Source organism: Odontesthes bonariensis, chromosome 19 (assembly GCF_027942865.1).
Source record: "Odontesthes bonariensis isolate fOdoBon6 chromosome 19, fOdoBon6.hap1, whole genome shotgun sequence".
In the NCBI taxonomy this organism is placed as follows: domain Eukaryota; kingdom Metazoa; phylum Chordata; class Actinopteri; order Atheriniformes; family Atherinopsidae; genus Odontesthes; species Odontesthes bonariensis.
The window spans coordinates 17,080,650-17,096,899 of record NC_134524.1 but is presented as its reverse complement, the minus strand read 5'-3'; the positions used below and the strand labels follow the sequence as shown (position 1 = coordinate 17,096,899).

The 16,250-nt window shown below is 39.5% G+C and overlaps 5 protein-coding genes across 6 annotated transcripts; 1 reads left to right on the top strand and 4 right to left on the bottom strand.

Moving 5' to 3' along the window:
- Positions 1 to 1,305: 1,305 nt before the first annotated feature.
- Positions 1,306 to 6,006, bottom strand: LOC142368808 (zona pellucida sperm-binding protein 3-like). 2 transcript variants are annotated; one of them, XM_075450997.1, is made up of 9 exons: positions 5,629 to 6,006; positions 4,736 to 4,863; positions 4,522 to 4,625; positions 4,209 to 4,386; positions 3,908 to 4,025; positions 3,691 to 3,782; positions 3,415 to 3,521; positions 3,166 to 3,282; positions 1,306 to 3,083 (listed from the first exon to the last, which is right to left on the bottom strand). In XM_075450997.1, the coding sequence occupies exons 1-8, from the start codon at positions 5,923 to 5,925 to the stop codon at positions 3,194 to 3,196; spliced, it is 1,113 nt and encodes a 370-aa protein (XP_075307112.1). In that variant the 5' UTR covers positions 5,926 to 6,006; the 3' UTR covers positions 1,306 to 3,083; positions 3,166 to 3,193. The 2 variants fall into 2 exon arrangements, with proteins under 2 accessions (XP_075307112.1, XP_075307113.1); XM_075450998.1 differs by having other exon boundaries at positions 3,908 to 4,010.
- Positions 6,007 to 6,234: 228 nt separating this feature from the next.
- Positions 6,235 to 7,616, top strand: ufsp1 (UFM1-specific peptidase 1). The gene is made up of 2 exons (XM_075451082.1): positions 6,235 to 6,272; positions 6,355 to 7,616. The coding sequence occupies exon 2, from the start codon at positions 6,365 to 6,367 to the stop codon at positions 7,112 to 7,114; it is 750 nt and encodes a 249-aa protein (XP_075307197.1). The 5' UTR covers positions 6,235 to 6,272; positions 6,355 to 6,364; the 3' UTR covers positions 7,115 to 7,616.
- Positions 7,617 to 7,784: 168 nt separating this feature from the next.
- On the bottom strand, positions 7,785 to 9,404 carry LOC142369054 (endonuclease domain-containing 1 protein-like). Its single transcript, XM_075451286.1, has 2 exons — positions 8,974 to 9,404; positions 7,785 to 8,527 (listed from the first exon to the last, which is right to left on the bottom strand). Exons 1-2 carry the CDS (start codon positions 9,295 to 9,297, stop codon positions 7,946 to 7,948), a joined length of 906 nt encoding a protein of 301 aa, XP_075307401.1. The 5' UTR covers positions 9,298 to 9,404; the 3' UTR covers positions 7,785 to 7,945.
- Positions 9,405 to 9,744: 340 nt separating this feature from the next.
- On the bottom strand, positions 9,745 to 11,947 carry LOC142369058 (endonuclease domain-containing 1 protein-like). Its single transcript, XM_075451290.1, has 2 exons — positions 11,570 to 11,947; positions 9,745 to 11,390 (listed from the first exon to the last, which is right to left on the bottom strand). The coding sequence occupies exons 1-2, from the start codon at positions 11,861 to 11,863 to the stop codon at positions 10,800 to 10,802; spliced, it is 885 nt and encodes a 294-aa protein (XP_075307405.1). The 5' UTR covers positions 11,864 to 11,947; the 3' UTR covers positions 9,745 to 10,799.
- A 1,266-nt stretch (positions 11,948 to 13,213) lies between these two features.
- Positions 13,214 to 15,257, bottom strand: LOC142369163 (endonuclease domain-containing 1 protein-like). The gene is made up of 2 exons (XM_075451423.1): positions 14,775 to 15,257; positions 13,214 to 13,905 (listed from the first exon to the last, which is right to left on the bottom strand). Exons 1-2 carry the CDS (start codon positions 15,063 to 15,065, stop codon positions 13,270 to 13,272), a joined length of 927 nt encoding a protein of 308 aa, XP_075307538.1. The 5' UTR covers positions 15,066 to 15,257; the 3' UTR covers positions 13,214 to 13,269.
- Between the last annotated feature and the right edge of the window lie 993 nt (positions 15,258 to 16,250).

Here is a 16,250-nt window from a genome sequence, read left to right as displayed (position 1 = left end):
GCTACTAGGAATCTTTGATAAATGTATCTTTGTCAAACAAACAAGCAGAAAAAAAAAATAATAATAAAAAAATCAGCAGTGTGCAACAGTAGAAATACCTGCTGAATATCTTCTCTCAGAATTTGTTGTTTCGACTCTTTAAGCCCAAATGTAACAAATGTATCACCCTTTGAGACTTGAAGTGATGACTGCATGATTGAGGATTAATTTAATATTAATAGTTTCTTCAGAGGCAAAGAAATAGAGGTTTTAGTAGCGATGACAGTTCTATCAAGTGTTTTTCCCCTTATTGTTTTATTCTTCAAGTTTCAAATTTTAGGATGCTTCTAGAATTTTTTTTTAGGTTAGGCATCAGGGTTAAAAAACTTGTTACATTTCTTAAACAGCTATTTGTAAATGTATGTGTTGTTTTACATCTTATGCTTTAAATCCACAGACTTTATCCTATTGCCCTTTAAATGAGTCTCCAGCTGTGTCATCAGTTTGTTCCACTAATATCTGACATTCTCCACGTTGCCAGGAAGCCATCTGTGGTATTTTTTCTGACCACGCTATACCAAGTCTCACACCTTCTGTTATCAAATGGACCTTTCATCACTTGTAAATTCCACTTCACAATCTTCTCCTCTTTTGGCTGTCCTTTCTACTGGTTCCTTCACTTGCTGGCCATGACTACATGCCCTGTATGGTTTAAAACAGCAGATTTTACTGCAACTTATCCTTTCACCTCCAGTTACATTCTGCACCCCGTACGTTTTTTCTTTTTTATATACACATAGATTCAACAATAATAATCTAACCAGTACCATAAACCTGACAGACAAAATGACAACTGGTTAACTTAATTAGTAATCTGATCATCCCATCCCATTGTGCTTTAATTAACTCTCAGAGAATTCCAATACATTGCTCTAAGCTCAATTTAAATGCATTAAAAATGCAATAAATTCCCCCTCACAACTAATTCTCCCTATGTCCTCCACCCTTTGCCACTTGAGGCAGATCTAAACTTGTCCATCTCTACTTGGAAACGGTTCAAAAGACCACAGCTGCCGAGGAAGAGTAACAGGATGGTCAGTAAGCTCACAAAGCCCTGAAATCTCCCAAGGCTGCTCTATGGGATCCAAACTGTTCTCATCTACCTTGAACCCCAATCTGACCCACAAGCTCAGAGACCACCCTGTCTTTACTGACTGCAATAAACAGATTCCCTTGTTGAACATCATCATCTACAATGACTCGTCATTTCTCTAAGCACAGTTTGCCTTTAATTTCCTATTCTAATGTATAAAATTTATTGTTTAGTACATATAACAGACTTGTACAAGTACAGTACATTCTCTTGAAGTTTCGTTCATCTATTTTTTTTCTTACTTTATCCACATAACGGCATATATATATATATATACATATACATATATATACATATATATACATATACATATATATACATATACATATATACATATATATATATATATACATATTTACACCACATAATGGCTGCACTTTAAGGGAACACACCATTTCCAAACTATCCTATTTTTACTCCAGTGTTTATTTTTTAGCTGTGCAAATTGTGTTCATGGAATTTCAGCCAGCTTCTGACTTATTTTCTTCTTATTTCCTTTTTAAATTAGGTAAGCATATTACAAATCCCAATATCTCCTGTTACAGTGATGAAGCTACATTCTTAGTACAACTATGGGAAGCAGATATTAGAGGGAAAACAATAAAAAAAAATGCAAGGTCAATGTTTTGCAGATTAACTCTACATCAGTAAATCACAAAAAGTCACATGTTGATTCTTGTTTTCTCTGTGTGTTAATAATGTAGAATGGCATGATTCTATTTAGCCATCGTAGGAAAGAGGATGCTCGCAGTACATGCTACAAACCCTTTGACAGGTGTGATTTGTGATGTAGGGTTACAATAGAACAAAAAATGCTTGACTTTGAAGTTGTCTTTTTTTGTCTGATGTGCAATGAATTAACATGTATGCTCTGTTGCTATGATATGATGAACAGACAATGCCAAACATAATTCTCTTTAACCTCTACATGTACATGTGTTTGCATATGTGCCTGTTAAATAATAAAAGGGTCACATATACACGTGAAACATATTGGAGCGTGTGGCCAATAATGTTACTTAATGCAGTTATTTGTTTAATGCATCTGAATAAAGAAACCTATAGTCCTGTCATGGAACAAGACAGTGCAGCATGAAATCTATCAGGTTTTCGATCAGGGCTGTCACATTTCCTCTCATAGGACTGCACAACTATTTCTACTGCAGACTGGGGACACAGAGTGCATACATTGCCACATAGCTGTCCCATTCTTACCCAAGTGTGTGTTTATTCTAGTATGCTTGTTGCTTACAGGATATTTTAGATTACATTGTAGTTCTTCTCCCTCTCCGTGGAAATTCAGAGGTTTTCTTTCACCCCGTCATGGCTATTTCTTCAGTCATGATATAATTACCTGCTCTGTCTAAGATGTGACTTATACAAACAGTAATATTTCTCAATGTGTATGCCACCAAAACAAAAACCCTAACTAAGGACAAATTAAAGCATCTGATGTATACAGACAAGAATAACTTCTCATTCTAAAGTTAAAGCATGGCTTACAGTAAGGATATAAGGAATTAAACCTTCTTCTCTTCTGGGTCAGGTACAACTTCAAAGTATGAATGAATTGGTTCAGTCCACCCCAGAAATTGTAATGGCAAACACAAGGATATGTACAGCCTAAAGCATGACACTGTAGTTTGGAATCACAAAGGTTTACAAAAAAAAAAAAAATAAAAAAAAAAAATAAAAATAAAAAAAAAATCAGCATTCTTTAACTTTTGTAGTTTGAAATGAACACCTTTAATTTTATTCAGAGGTTTTACTCAGTACATCATCATGTGATATCTTGTTTGTTGTATATTATTATGGCTGTAGAAATTTGAAGCTGAAAAAGGCTTTCAGAAAATCAAAAATAAATCCCACTTGCAGAGGCTTGAAATTATTTTGTAGGAGATTCACGAGTCATAGTTGTCAACAATCCCTTTCTCTGGAATCCAATGTCAACCTTGAGTCATCAAAAAGAGAAAACATGATGGATGAGCCACTGTTAAACCACAGTTATTGCTCCAAGTGGTCCCTGTACCCACCTAAATCTGAAGCGGGGAAAAAGGCTCCCTAGTCATTTACTGACAGTCGGCCTGTCCAGAAGGAGCGATGCAAAGTGTGAAGTGGTCCAACAGTCCTGTCGACCTCATAGTACTCTTCTGTTGAAAAACATTTACATGCACACAATTAAGAGACTAAGTTGCTATTGAGATGTTCTAATAATCTTATTGTTAAAAAAAATCAAGCCAAATATTTAATAGGTTGCATTTGTCTGCAAAGGGCTCAGCAACCTGTCTCTGGTTGAGTTGTGTGTCCACTGTTCTTCTCTTTACTCAGTTCCAAGCAGTTGTCGTCACAACACTCACACAGAGTACTGTCTCCCTCTGTGGCCCGCCAGCTGAATGACAGAGAAACATCTTGAAAACAGTCATTTGTGAAACCCCATCTTAGAAAAAATAAAATAAAATCCACTGTACAGCAGTGGCTGTTAAGCTGCTGAGCCAAAAATGAGTTAGACAAAATCATGATAGCTCAAAATGGAAATTTTGACAGTTTGGCAGCCGAACCTGAATGTGGGTCTGTGGAAGAAGCAGGCTTTATCAAGGTGGCTATGTGAGTTTTGTTTAAGGGTTGCCCTAAGATGGCAACTGATGAACATCTATGATAAGAAAGAAAATTAATAACAGGCATTTAATCTGGCATTCACATCAGCAAAATTCTAAGTTAATTCAAATGTTTACTTGAAACGCAGCTCAAGTATAAAAGCAGCTGCTGTTTTATTACCTGCTCTCCAGATGTGTAGTTGAAGCGGAAGGCTTGAACGCTGAAGCACAGTCTGGTATCTTGCTTTCTGGGTAGGAATCTAGATGAAGAGCCTGGCAGTACACTGTCCAGAAGACATCTATAATGAAGGAGTTCACTTTAGGCAGAATGTGTCCAAACTAGTTGGATAAATGCTGCAAACCAAATTAACTTAGCTATGAGGATTCATTCAGTGGATGTGATGTGATGCACTTCCCACAGAGTATTACTGCTTTCATTTGTGTATTATAATTTTTTATTTTTTAATAGGAAGGAAACTGACCCATGCTTCGCGATAAACTTGTAGCTTGGCAGTGATAGGGGGTCAGGATTCAGTGTAGCAACACAGTAGTCAACATAGAGTGTAAGGGGAGGGTGCAGTGGTGCCTCCACACTCGCTTCCAAAAACACTGCCTCCCCCTGACGATACACTGAGGAACTGCGTAAAGAGGTACAACCATCTGTGTAGGAGCAAAGAGACTTTAATTTTCAGTCCCAGTTTCATAGTTTCCAGAATAAAGGAAATAAAGCTAGATACTTCTGTTTAAGGAATCTTCTTCTGATACAGTCTAGATTACATATGATTGTCATTTTACCTGCCATGATACGAAGGGAGAAGTGAAGAAGGCCAAATGCACCAATGGTAGACGTCATCGGAACCCAGGTCGGTTGTAATGGTCCTCCTTTAACTTTCTGCTTTCTTTTCTCAAATATAAAAGAAACAGACAAAGTACAGTTGACTTTGCTGTAATAAAAAGGACACAGCAAGACACAATTAGAATCAAATAAGAATACATACATCAACCTTACCTCTCATAATAGCACTCAACAGGTATTACAGTCGTCACCCCTCGGACAATCACACTGCCAGCAGAAGTAGGAAGCACAGCAGGAAACACAAACAGCTGGTTGGAGTACACAAGCCACTCACCGTGAACCTGGAGAGTAGGAATTGTAAATAGATTATTTTGGTCATATTTAGCATTAGAATCCTCAGATTTGCTGCATTGTGTCATATTTTGGTCTTACAATTGTACAACAAAGTCCTGATTTCCTCATTTGTGATGGTCTTACAAGTGATGCATTTTTAAACAAACTTCGTGTTGACATTGCAACTAGAATTCATTACTTAATCTTGCAAGATGGAGACCATTTTATGATGGGACTTCAGTGAACAGTAGATGGATCAACTGAAGAGTCAGATGCAGCTCTCAGGTCCTGTGTGTCGTGTTATTTCTTAAGAGCAGCACCTTGAGATACCGTTAACCAGATGAAGATGTTTTTTTGTCTGGCCACTTCTTCTCTTATCCTCCACTTGTCCAGTTTACTCAGATTTTTTTTTTTAAGGATATAGGCCCTACTGCACATCATGCTGAGATGTGCCACGTTTCAAGGGTTTTATTCTTTGGGAATCACCATGTTGGTGCAAAAATACTATTTTCTGTCGGTCAAACTGTGTTCTATTTGGAATTTTTGGAAGAAAACATTCCACAGTACTGTAGAAGAGAGGATACCCCTGCTAAGTATGTGGTGGGTTGAATATACATTATATATATTCTGCATTAAACATGGTGTCGGTAGTAATAAGACTAAACTACTTAATACTATTACAAGCTTCCCTCAACTCATTTGGCTTTCATTCTGTCAAATTCTTACTCTGAACACAAGAAACAAAATCAGTATCAGTCTCATACTGTCCATACACTGGCCTCAGTCCCGCAGTCTCGTAGCCCGGCGGAGATGACCAACTCGTTTTCAGATGGTCTCTCTGGTCTGCATGAGGTCGTCTGCGTTGAGTTGACTCCAAGTTGAAGAAACTCCGGTTTGAACGGAATGCGTCTCTCGTGGAAAAACTGTCGCTCCACCGTTATTCTCATTTTATTTTCTCCGCACTGTATGTCAAGTCCTTCGCTCTCCTGACTCTCCGATAAAACGAAACAAATCGAAAATACAACCACGAAACATTTGAAAGCGTTCGTATATTTTACTGATCTGGCCATTGTTGAGGAATGGAACAAGCTGACGGGTACATTATTCACTAATTAGCGATACTTCAGCCAGGTGTGTTGAGTTGCACTCTCGTGTCCTGGACACAGACATGCAAGCTTCAAGGACTGTTAACAAATGTATTTGGAAGCGTTGATTTGCAGTATATTCACGAAGAAAAAATACGTATACCCAGCGAAAGTTTTAATACACATTTATTGCAGAAGTTTTATTTAAAATGGCTTGTTACCAAATCACTTAAACCGGTGGTGGGAACCAATGTCATTTTTCAGGCGGAACTCAAGAACGTTGCACATGCACCCAGAGGAGCCTTTTTGTAGTTACACTGTGTGACTGTTAGGTGAGTAATCCATGTTAGGAAATCTGGCGAGTTTTTGAAGTAACATATTGCTAAAGGTGGAATATGTGCTTTGTAAAAACAGATTTTTAGTAATGGACGGAAAGGCGGTAGCAGCCGCATCTGAGGAGAAGATTGACTGGGGTGGACGTGAAAGAGATGAGGGGAAGATTTTGCAGAAGATGAAAACCATATCAAATGTGCACACTGGTCTTCCTAAACCACTTATAGATCCCGTGAAATGCTGTACGATTGAAGGAGATTACCTCTACTTCCATTATGGCTGTGATGGACAAGATGACAGAGGCTGGGGATGTGGCTACCGTACCATTCAAACCATGGCTTCCTGGCTTTGCTATAACTGGTGTCAACAAAAGCGCCATAACAGGCCTGCACCCAGCCTCCCAGAAATTCAGCAAGCCTTGGTTACCATGGGGGACAAAGCAGGCTCTTTCTCAGGCTCCAGGGAGTGGGTCGGAACATTTGAAGCCTCCCTGGTACTGGACTATTTCTATGATGTTCCCTGTAAGTTGGTGCACGTTAGAGGTGGAGGGACTGAGCTGGAGCAGGTTGCTGTGGAAGAGCTCCATCAGCACTTTGAGAAGCACGGATCTCCTGTCATGATGGGAGGAGACAGGGACAACTCCTCAAAGGGGATATTAGGGGTGTGCACAGGAGACCAGGGGAGCCACTTACTAGTTGTTGACCCTCACTACTATGGGTGTCAGCTACAGAGAACAGAGCTGCAGAGGCGAGGGTGGGTGGCGTGGAAACCGGTATCATCTCTGGATCAGTCCTCATTTTATAATCTGTGTATGCCTCAGACTGCCAAAAAGTCAATATGACGATTGTTCCAAGTGTTTTTTTTTTTTTTAATTTCTTTATTTTAATTTCAATTTTTTTCCGGGACATACAAACACTGTTTGACAATATTAAGTATGTGCTAAATGTTTTTGACATGAGCTCTGGTGCCATCATGTGGTTAACGTTTGAAAATATCTGATGTGGGTTTGATATTTTCTCCATTAAAATCCTGACGACACACAAATCTACTTGTTAAACACTTCCCTCTGTGCTATCAAAACTCCCACTATGATTGAGATACGTAAATTAAGTTCTGTTATCATAATTCCTGGATTAGGATTTAAACTTGAAAGGATCCATAAGAGCAGTTGTTGCACTTTATACTCTCAGTCAGTTTAATATGACTTCAATGAATATATTCACAGCAGGCATTTAAATGTAGAGTACTTGCATTTCCAATATATTAATCCAACATTGTTCTTTATTAGAAATTTGCCATTTATTTTCCTTATTATTATTTATTTTCTCTTTTCAATCAAAAGGAAGCAGTTTGTTAACTTTATGTTCTCAATTATGAGAACCTCTCTTTGTCTTTATTTTGATTTTAATAAAATGTTTAATTTGAATACTTGTGCTACTATTTTTTTTTTCATACTTTATGACTCATCAGGAGAAAAAATCACTCAAAGAAAGATTCAGTGCAAGCTCAGACACGATTCTCCCATTTTATTCCTTATATGTGTTACAATTTGACAAAAGTTTTAGATTAATGCATGTTTTTTGAGCTTCATCAACCTCAAACATTTTTACAATCAACTGTAACATATCTAATACATCTTAAACTGGAATTATAACAGAGATCACATCTAATCTTAGCTATCTGGCACACAGTCATTATAGAAAATCTGAAAGTTTTTATCCACATCCATTCTCCCTTTCAGGAATTTCTCCAGGTTCTTTAGGGGGACTTCCACCATGTGGTTGTTGACGCGATCATTCAGCCCATAAGCTCCAAACACAGGGAACTTGTAGCGCACAAAGTATGGCGCATTTTGGTCAAACTCTGTGCAGCAGTAGGCTGACCACATGTACTCTGGAACAGCTACACGGTCCAGGTTGTTGCGACGGATTGTGTGTCCAGAAGTGGTGACCCCTGTGACCACAAAGGCTTTGCCACGGCAGTAGTTGTTGAGGCGTTTGCGGATGATGTCCTGGTGTTCTGCCCAGGGACCCAAGTTGAACTCCCTGATCTGAGGTACCACATTCGTCAAGCTGTAGGTGGACGCTTTGTCTAAGGGGTCAGCCTGATGCTCGTCTGGATTTAGTTGGCCGCGTTCGTACTGAACCACGTCAGCGTAGTCTTCTAGGACTGCCTGGGTGTCTTCAAAGTTCATATGCATGTTTGAAGATTGGGGAAATGGCTCCATGTTGCTGCTGCTTTTTTCAGAGGCCAGCTATAAAGGAAAAGGATAAAAGATGGGTATTGCTGAAAATATAGCTAACAGTTTTACATTAAAAAACTATTTTGTGATGTAAATTTGCATATATGTTAATGGGAACACTATCTTACTGAAGTGCCATCTTATAGTCAATAAAACAGCTTATCTCCTGCTGGCTTGGTTGCCCTTACAGTAGCTGCTCCTGCTCTCTTTAATGGTTAAGTATTACAGATGCTATTGATGTTTGTTTGCTGTCTTCCCAAAAAGAATGAAATTCTTTATCAGTACAATTTGATGTGGTGCAGTTAGACATAGATGATTTGAAGTATCCACAAGAACAGATAAAACAGACCACTTGTACAGTTTGACACTTGGACAGTTTGACACTTAACAGTCAAGACTGAAGAGAGATTGAAATATTGCTGCATTAGCAATTTGTCTTCAAACAAGCTTAACCTCACCTGAGGCTCAAACATCCAGGGAAAATCGACCTTCTTCTCGCCGTCTGACTTCTTGAATGTGTACGCAGAGTAGATGGGAATGCGTTTGTGGGGGTCATACAGTGTGACATAGCGGGGTTTATCCTCATACCTCTGGCACATCTTCTTAAAGGAGTTGCTGAAGTAGCCTCGTGGTGGAGTGCCCATATACAAGGAGTCCTTGCAGCGCTCCACATGGTTGAAATCCCCCACTACTCCTGCCTGGATCCCCTGTAGCAGCACACAGGTCAGCACAGTCGTAACAGCTGCCAGGTGTACGGCATGGTTTGCAGATGTGAGTACCATCGCTACAGCTCACTTTCCCTGAGTTGCTCAACTTTTGTATCCTTTTAGCCCTCAGTACTCCTGCTTTCACTCACGCCTGCAAATCCACTACTAACAGGTGCAGCCTCTGTCTCAGCTCTATCACACTCAACATTTCCCTTCTTGCCTCATCTGTACTTCGAGCAAACTGGTCTCCCTTTGTAAAGTCCTTTCCATATATTCAAATAGTTACAAGTGTTGCAGTAGTAGTTCAGAAGCAGTGAATGTTATCAGTCACTGAGAGCCTTATATGATGGGTCTTTTTCACAGTACCGACAGGTCATAGTAAGAAATGCACATTTGTATTAATGATGGATGTAATCCAATTGGTGGAGGTCCTGCTGATGAGCATTTGGGTCGATTGTCACGGCTCACTGAACTGTCAGTAATACTTATTTCTACTATGCAGAGCAAAAATATGACGCTAACTTGATCAAAAAAATATTTAATGCACAATGTGCACAAATGATGGTGATAGTGTAGACGTTTTTGCATTTAGTTTAGTTCTGCTGTTTTATATTCAAACAACTGAAGTCCTTGTTATCAGGAGGAAAGAGGCAAAGTCATATCCCATCACCCGCACAGACGCCGCTCATTTCTACATTTGATATCATATTTGTTTTTTTTAAACTCTCTTGTCCTGCAGTATATGTATTTTTATTACAGACCATAAAAGCAAATTTAGAAAAACAAGTACCGATGCTGGTATTGTATCATAAATGTATATATATTTTTTCTCAAAAAAGCCTGTAGAAACGTGCAAGTTATATATGTAGAGTGTTGAGGCCACAACAGTGTTTTCTTTGTATAAGCAAATACTGTTTTGAGTTATTAAATACATGTTCATTTTGAATGAGACAAAAAAAAGCTTCAAAGACAGTTTCATGCACAAGTTCATTACAACTAAATAGTTGAATACGGTGCATTTTGCTACAATGTGACTAGACAGCTCCATGTACAGAAGACATCGCTGTGGTATGGGTTCAGGCTTTAAGCAGGTGCTGATATTTACGACATCTAATATTTTTAAGGGTCATGAGACAAAAGTGTGATATAATCCAGTTTTCTTTATAACTTGATGTTGTTCTCTGGTTGAGGTTATGCACAGCAGACATTCAAGAAAAGAACAGTTGTAACTGATATATTAAAAACAGCTGCATTCCATTTAGGTCAGCCAGTTTTACTGCCTTTGTATCATGGATGCTGGCTCACTGACTGGCTTAAATTGATGTTCTCCCTTTGTACAAGTTGGCAGACATGTTAGGTCTATGTCCAACCGGTCAGCAAGTTGTCCAGAAATTAGATAGGAGGAAAGGATTGTGCCTCAATTTCTACCTTTTTTTTCTTTGCTTAACAATTTGCTGTAAATTTCATGAATAGAGCATTGTCATGGTTCACTTAGACACTTAAATAAAAGAAAGCCATTGTTAATTATATCAGTAACAGCTGTGTTTTTCTTTGGAACTTCACATCAAAACATATTCTCATTCAGTTTTACTGGATGCTGGTGGGACACAGTCCCCAACAAAGATCTGAAAGTTCTGGTTTACAAATGTTGTCTTCTTGAGGAACTCCTTCAGCTTCTGGACGGAGATTTCCAGCACGTCATTGTTCTCCTCATTTAGGCCATAGTGTGCAAAAGATGGGAACTTATAGCGTTCATTGTAGGGTGTGTTGTGGTCGTAGTCAATACAACAGTAAGCTGACCACAAATAGGTTGGAACTGCAACGCGGTTCATGTTTTCACGGCGGATCATCTTCCCAGAGGTGGTGATACCAGTCACAATGTAAGCTGTTCCGTGGCAGTAGTTGTTAAGTCGTTTGCGGATGATGTGCTCCTGCTTGTTCCACACTCCGTAGTTGAAATCGGGCACCATGGGAACCACATTGGTGAGGGTGTAGGTGGAGGCCTTGTCATCAGGGTCGTCCTGATGCTCGTCTGGGTTCAGGGTACCACGCTCATAATAGATGGCATTCGTATAATCGTCCAGAACTGCTTGAGCGTCTTCAAAATTCTTGTGGATGTAACCTCGTGGAAAGGGTTGCATCTCACCTGTATCAAAAGAAGTGGATAGCTATGCAAAGACAAAGACCAGAGACAAACGAGACAAAGAAAATGACTGAATTTGATTTCACATCTGCATAAAATGAAACATGCAAATGAGACGTTTTAGAATTTTAAAAATGACGGCTCTTGTGATGTGCTCATATGCAGAGCCTTGGCTTTATGCGTCAGCTTCCTAGTTTTCTTTACCTGAGGCTCATACATCCAGGGTATATCCACACATTTCTCCCCATCCGAGCGTTTAAAGGTGTAAGCAGAGTAGATGGGTACATGATCCACATTGTTGTACAGAGTGACATAGCGTGGCTTCTTGTTGTAAAGTTGACAGATGAACTGGACAGAGTGGTGTTCCAGTCCTGTCGGTGGTGTTCCCATGTAGAGGAACTGTCTGCACTCCGGAGATGGCTCTTTTTCAACTCTCCCTCTCACTGCTGTTGATAATATGTTGACAAGCAGGAAACCCATATGTATCCAAAATGCCATAGCCACTACGGGTCTGATGTCTTACTGACACGGAGGTAAAGCTGCTGAAGGTATGGCTCGTCAGGTGTAGTTCTGAGATCTTATACAAATGGTTGAATGTGTCTCTGTCTGCTTATGGAGCTGAGTGAAACTGCTAACATGTGTTTTACACCCTGTTCTCTGTTATCAGGGTTCAGTATGCAAAGCAATGGACTTCTTACACCTCACCAGATCCACCCACAGTAAGAGGAACAGGGAGAAATGCATGCGTCTCATAGTGGGGAAGAAGGATAGATTTGTCATCTTAACCTCCTCCAGGTGGTCAATAATTCCCTACACTTTTAAACTTTTGAGTATTCACAAAGGCTACAGTGTTGAATTACAACATCATTCAATCATTTCATTCATTATGAATGGGCTATAGCTTTCTTTGAACCTACAGTACATACAACGTGCAGTACTGATACCATCGAACAATGCAGGAATATAACCGTATTTGAAACTTCTTCTTATTAAGGCAATGAAACGTGTACAATTGGAACTATTAAATTAGTAAAGCTTACAGGAGTCAAAGATGGACAGGTATTTGGTGAATATTTAGATGACTGGATAGTACTGGTTTTATTCACTGCGTGGGTGAGTTAGGTGTAGGCATGATGATTAGTTGTAGCCAATTAGAGTCAAAGAGAAAGCCAGGCACAGAGGGCTGTAGGTCATACTTTACTCATGTTCCCTGCAGCTTACTCGCCCTGTTGCTTATACTCAGTTAATGATGGAACAAACTATGGTCACAGGCGCATAGACTTCCAGAAGAGAGAATAACATAATATGGACTAAGGAATGAGTTAACTCTAAACACAAAATTATATTTTACCATATACTGTGTGACAGCAAAATCTGGGCTTCTTCTGTGACTACAGTTTTTTTTATTTATTCTTTTATTATGCTTACTCCTTAAAGTCAAGAGCATTTTAAATGTGGCAGAGTAGTCTTACATGTCACTGTTTATAACAGGCAGGTTGGAGAAAACCTTGGACGTAATCTCGGCTTTTATTTGCTATGTTAAATTTGCACGCATCAAAATAACCCTTATGACCCCACTAATGATATGTGGTAATTACCACACAGGAAATATTTACTGATGTGGCATTAGATATACTTTGGGAATGGGAAGTCGACTCTCCAAATCACATTTTTCAACCCAGAGTGCATTCCACTCATTTATTTTTTATTCCCACTATATCCTATTCTTTCAAGGAACCTGCCAAGGCTGCCTGTCTCATAATACATGATTAAGACATATTTCAGTCTTTGAATTGCACTTTCTATAATATTCCAAGTAAATTTTATTAATTACATATGAAGCAGGACTACTTTACAGTTTATTTTAGTTAGTCCCGATAACGCAGTAATATATGCTTCCTCCATTACTTTGGCTGCAGTTCAACACTAGTCAAGTCGCTCCTCTTCATCTTCTTGAAGGTGTTTTCTGACATGCAGCTTTTGTAAAAAATGATCATATCACTGTCTATGTAAGCCTGGCTCCTCAGGAAACTCTCCAGAGTCTTTAGTGGTACTTCCACCACACCATAGCCAGTCTTTTCATTCAGAGCATAGCCCCCATAACTAGGGAACATAAATCTCACTTCATACGGTGAGTTGCGGTCAAACCATGGGCAGCAATATGCCAGCCATAAATGTTTTGGGATTGTCAGGCGGTCCTGGTTATTTCGCTGTATAGTGGCCCCTGAAGTAGTCACTCCAGTCACAATGAAAGATTTGCCATGGCAGAAATTGTTCAGGCGTCTGCGGATGACATCCAAGTAGGGGTTCCAAGAGGTATCGAGGAAGTCTGTGATTAGTGGAACAACGTTGGTCAGAGTGTAGGTGGAGGATTTGTCATCTGGTTCTGCTTGGTGCTGGTCAGCATTCAGTGGGCCACGTCTGTATTCTACAGCATCTATGTAGTCTTCCAACACAACCTGGCTGTCCTCAATTAGTGGGGGAGTGTCTTGACCCAGGGGAAGCACCCTCATGTTACCACTCTCATCATCAGAAACCAGCTGAAAGTAAAATAAATAAAAAGATCATTAAAGAAATTTGAGACTTATTTTTCACATTTTAATGCTTCTGGTAACTTTCTGAAGCCACAAGTTATCATCATAAACTTTCATTCTTAGGCTGCTTGGGTCACTAGCACACTGAAGTTAATTAGATTAGCTGCAAGCTGTGGCCCACTTATGTCAGGTTTTGCAAGAGTTTGTGTACATACATAGCTGGCAGTTTTAGCAGAGTTTCGACTGATTTGCCCCATGTGTTTTGTCTGGAAGGACAAGATACAGACTTGGTTCAGTTCAAACATCGGCACACAGCCAGTGTACTTAGGCTTCCAACTGTGGCAGCCAAAGTAGGAGGAGGTCAGACATCAGTCATATTATACTTGGGCCAAATTATTTCTACTGGCCTTTTAGATGTAGTGAAATATACATCCAAAATGTTTGGGCTACCCGAGAAGCTGCACTAACTGTCTGCTTACTCCAGCTATGGGTTTAGCTTACACACTAAATTGTGATATCAGGCTTTTAGTCTAACTTTTGGCAAGAAAATTTGTTTTAATGTCAAATGACTATAAAGGTGTATTTGGGGGCATATTTGTGTGATTGACGGTTTACACAGCCCATCATGTCATGAGCCTCAAAAAACATTCGTCTTCTTTACTATAGTCAACATTTTAAATGTCCATTTCATAGCATGTCTGTTGTCACGAGCACTACTTCTATTTTTCATTTGAAGTTTTTTTCTGTTGGATCTGAGTAAACAAGTGTTCTAAATTAAGCCTGTTAAAGGTTGCTTGAATTGCCTACATCAATTCAGCTTTTCTTAAGCTTTGTGACAATTAACACATAAATCAAACGCCATATTGTCTCCCTACCTGAGGCTCATACATCCAGGGTGTGTCCACCCTCCTCTTCCCATCAGACTTCTTAAAAACGTAGGCTGAGTAGAGGGGGAGATGGCGTCTGCTGTCATACAACGTGGCGTAGCGTAGTTTGTCTGCAAATTTTTGGCAGATCCACTTCAGGCTTTCACCTCTGATCCCTGCAGGTGGTGTTTGCATGTAGAAAAAATGGCTGCAGTCCTTGAAGCTGTTCGACACAGTGGCACTCACCAGGTGGGACACCATCAGCAGAGAGAACAGGATGCAGGTGCAAAACAGATGCATCCTCACACAGCTGGAAACAACAACAAGGCTATTCCCCCCTCATGGGAAGTCTATACAGCAATAGTAAGACTTAAGAAGTCCCATAATGAGCTATGTTTTTTGTCTGTTGTCCGGTATTTTGTGTTGCTTTAACTTGTCTAGTAAAGCGGGATGCCAGCTGGCCGCAGAATAAGTATGCAAAGCGGCAGTGGCTCAGTGTGGATCTATTGGCAGGTTACTTATGTGGTCAGAGAATTTCTGTGCTGCCATGCATCTCTGCACAGGTGTCTGTGTTTATTCTCCAGTATATCTCATTTATTATTTTTCTGTTTTCACTGTAAGGCAATAAACTAGTAGAGGACACATCTACACGTGTTTCTACATCTCTATGCGTTTGTACACACTTCAGTCTGTTGGAGGTCTTACCTTTCTTTTATATTGCAGTAACCTGTTGTGTTACATTGCTTATGTCAACATAAACTGTGTTAAAAATGCAAAAGGCAGAACAATCTTTGTCCACTGTTCTGTATCAACCTGGATTAATGACAATAGCATGCAGTGTTGTTTGAAACAGTTTGGAAAGAAAAACCCATATCTTAAGAAAAGTCTGTAGAAATAGAGACTCCTTCTGTTGTGTCTTAACGTGTGGGCTTTCTTTCACTCTGCTGCTGAGAAGTTGGGTGTTTTTGAGGATGATGAAAATGCAAGCATTCCTTCTCTGTCCTATGAGAATATGTTTTGGGATAAACGTAAGATCAGGGAAGAAGATGGGGAGACAGATGACAGTGATAACAATTTTGACAGTGCTAATTGCTGAGTTGAGCAGAGACTCTCGTAGATATGAAAGCATATTCTCTGAGGAAAAATATGATGATCATGGCCATATGGATGATGGTGATGAAGGTAAAGGAGTGGATGAGTTGACCAAGTTAAATTTGGCAATGTTGGTTGCAGCTTCAGACCTTCTTGTTTTAAGGGGGGGTTAAGAGAAGAAGAGTGAACAAACTGTAATTACTTCAATAAATGTACAGAACTGCCCTTTTTTCTCAATCATGTTTATGATTTTTGTGCAACGGAATGAATTTTAATCTAAGTTTAGATCAGAAACTAAAGAAGGGTTTAAAATGATTCTTTAGTGGTGCCACCAAACCCTAATGGATGGCCTGACATGAAATCCTGCAGAAATTCCTCTTAAATAATAATACA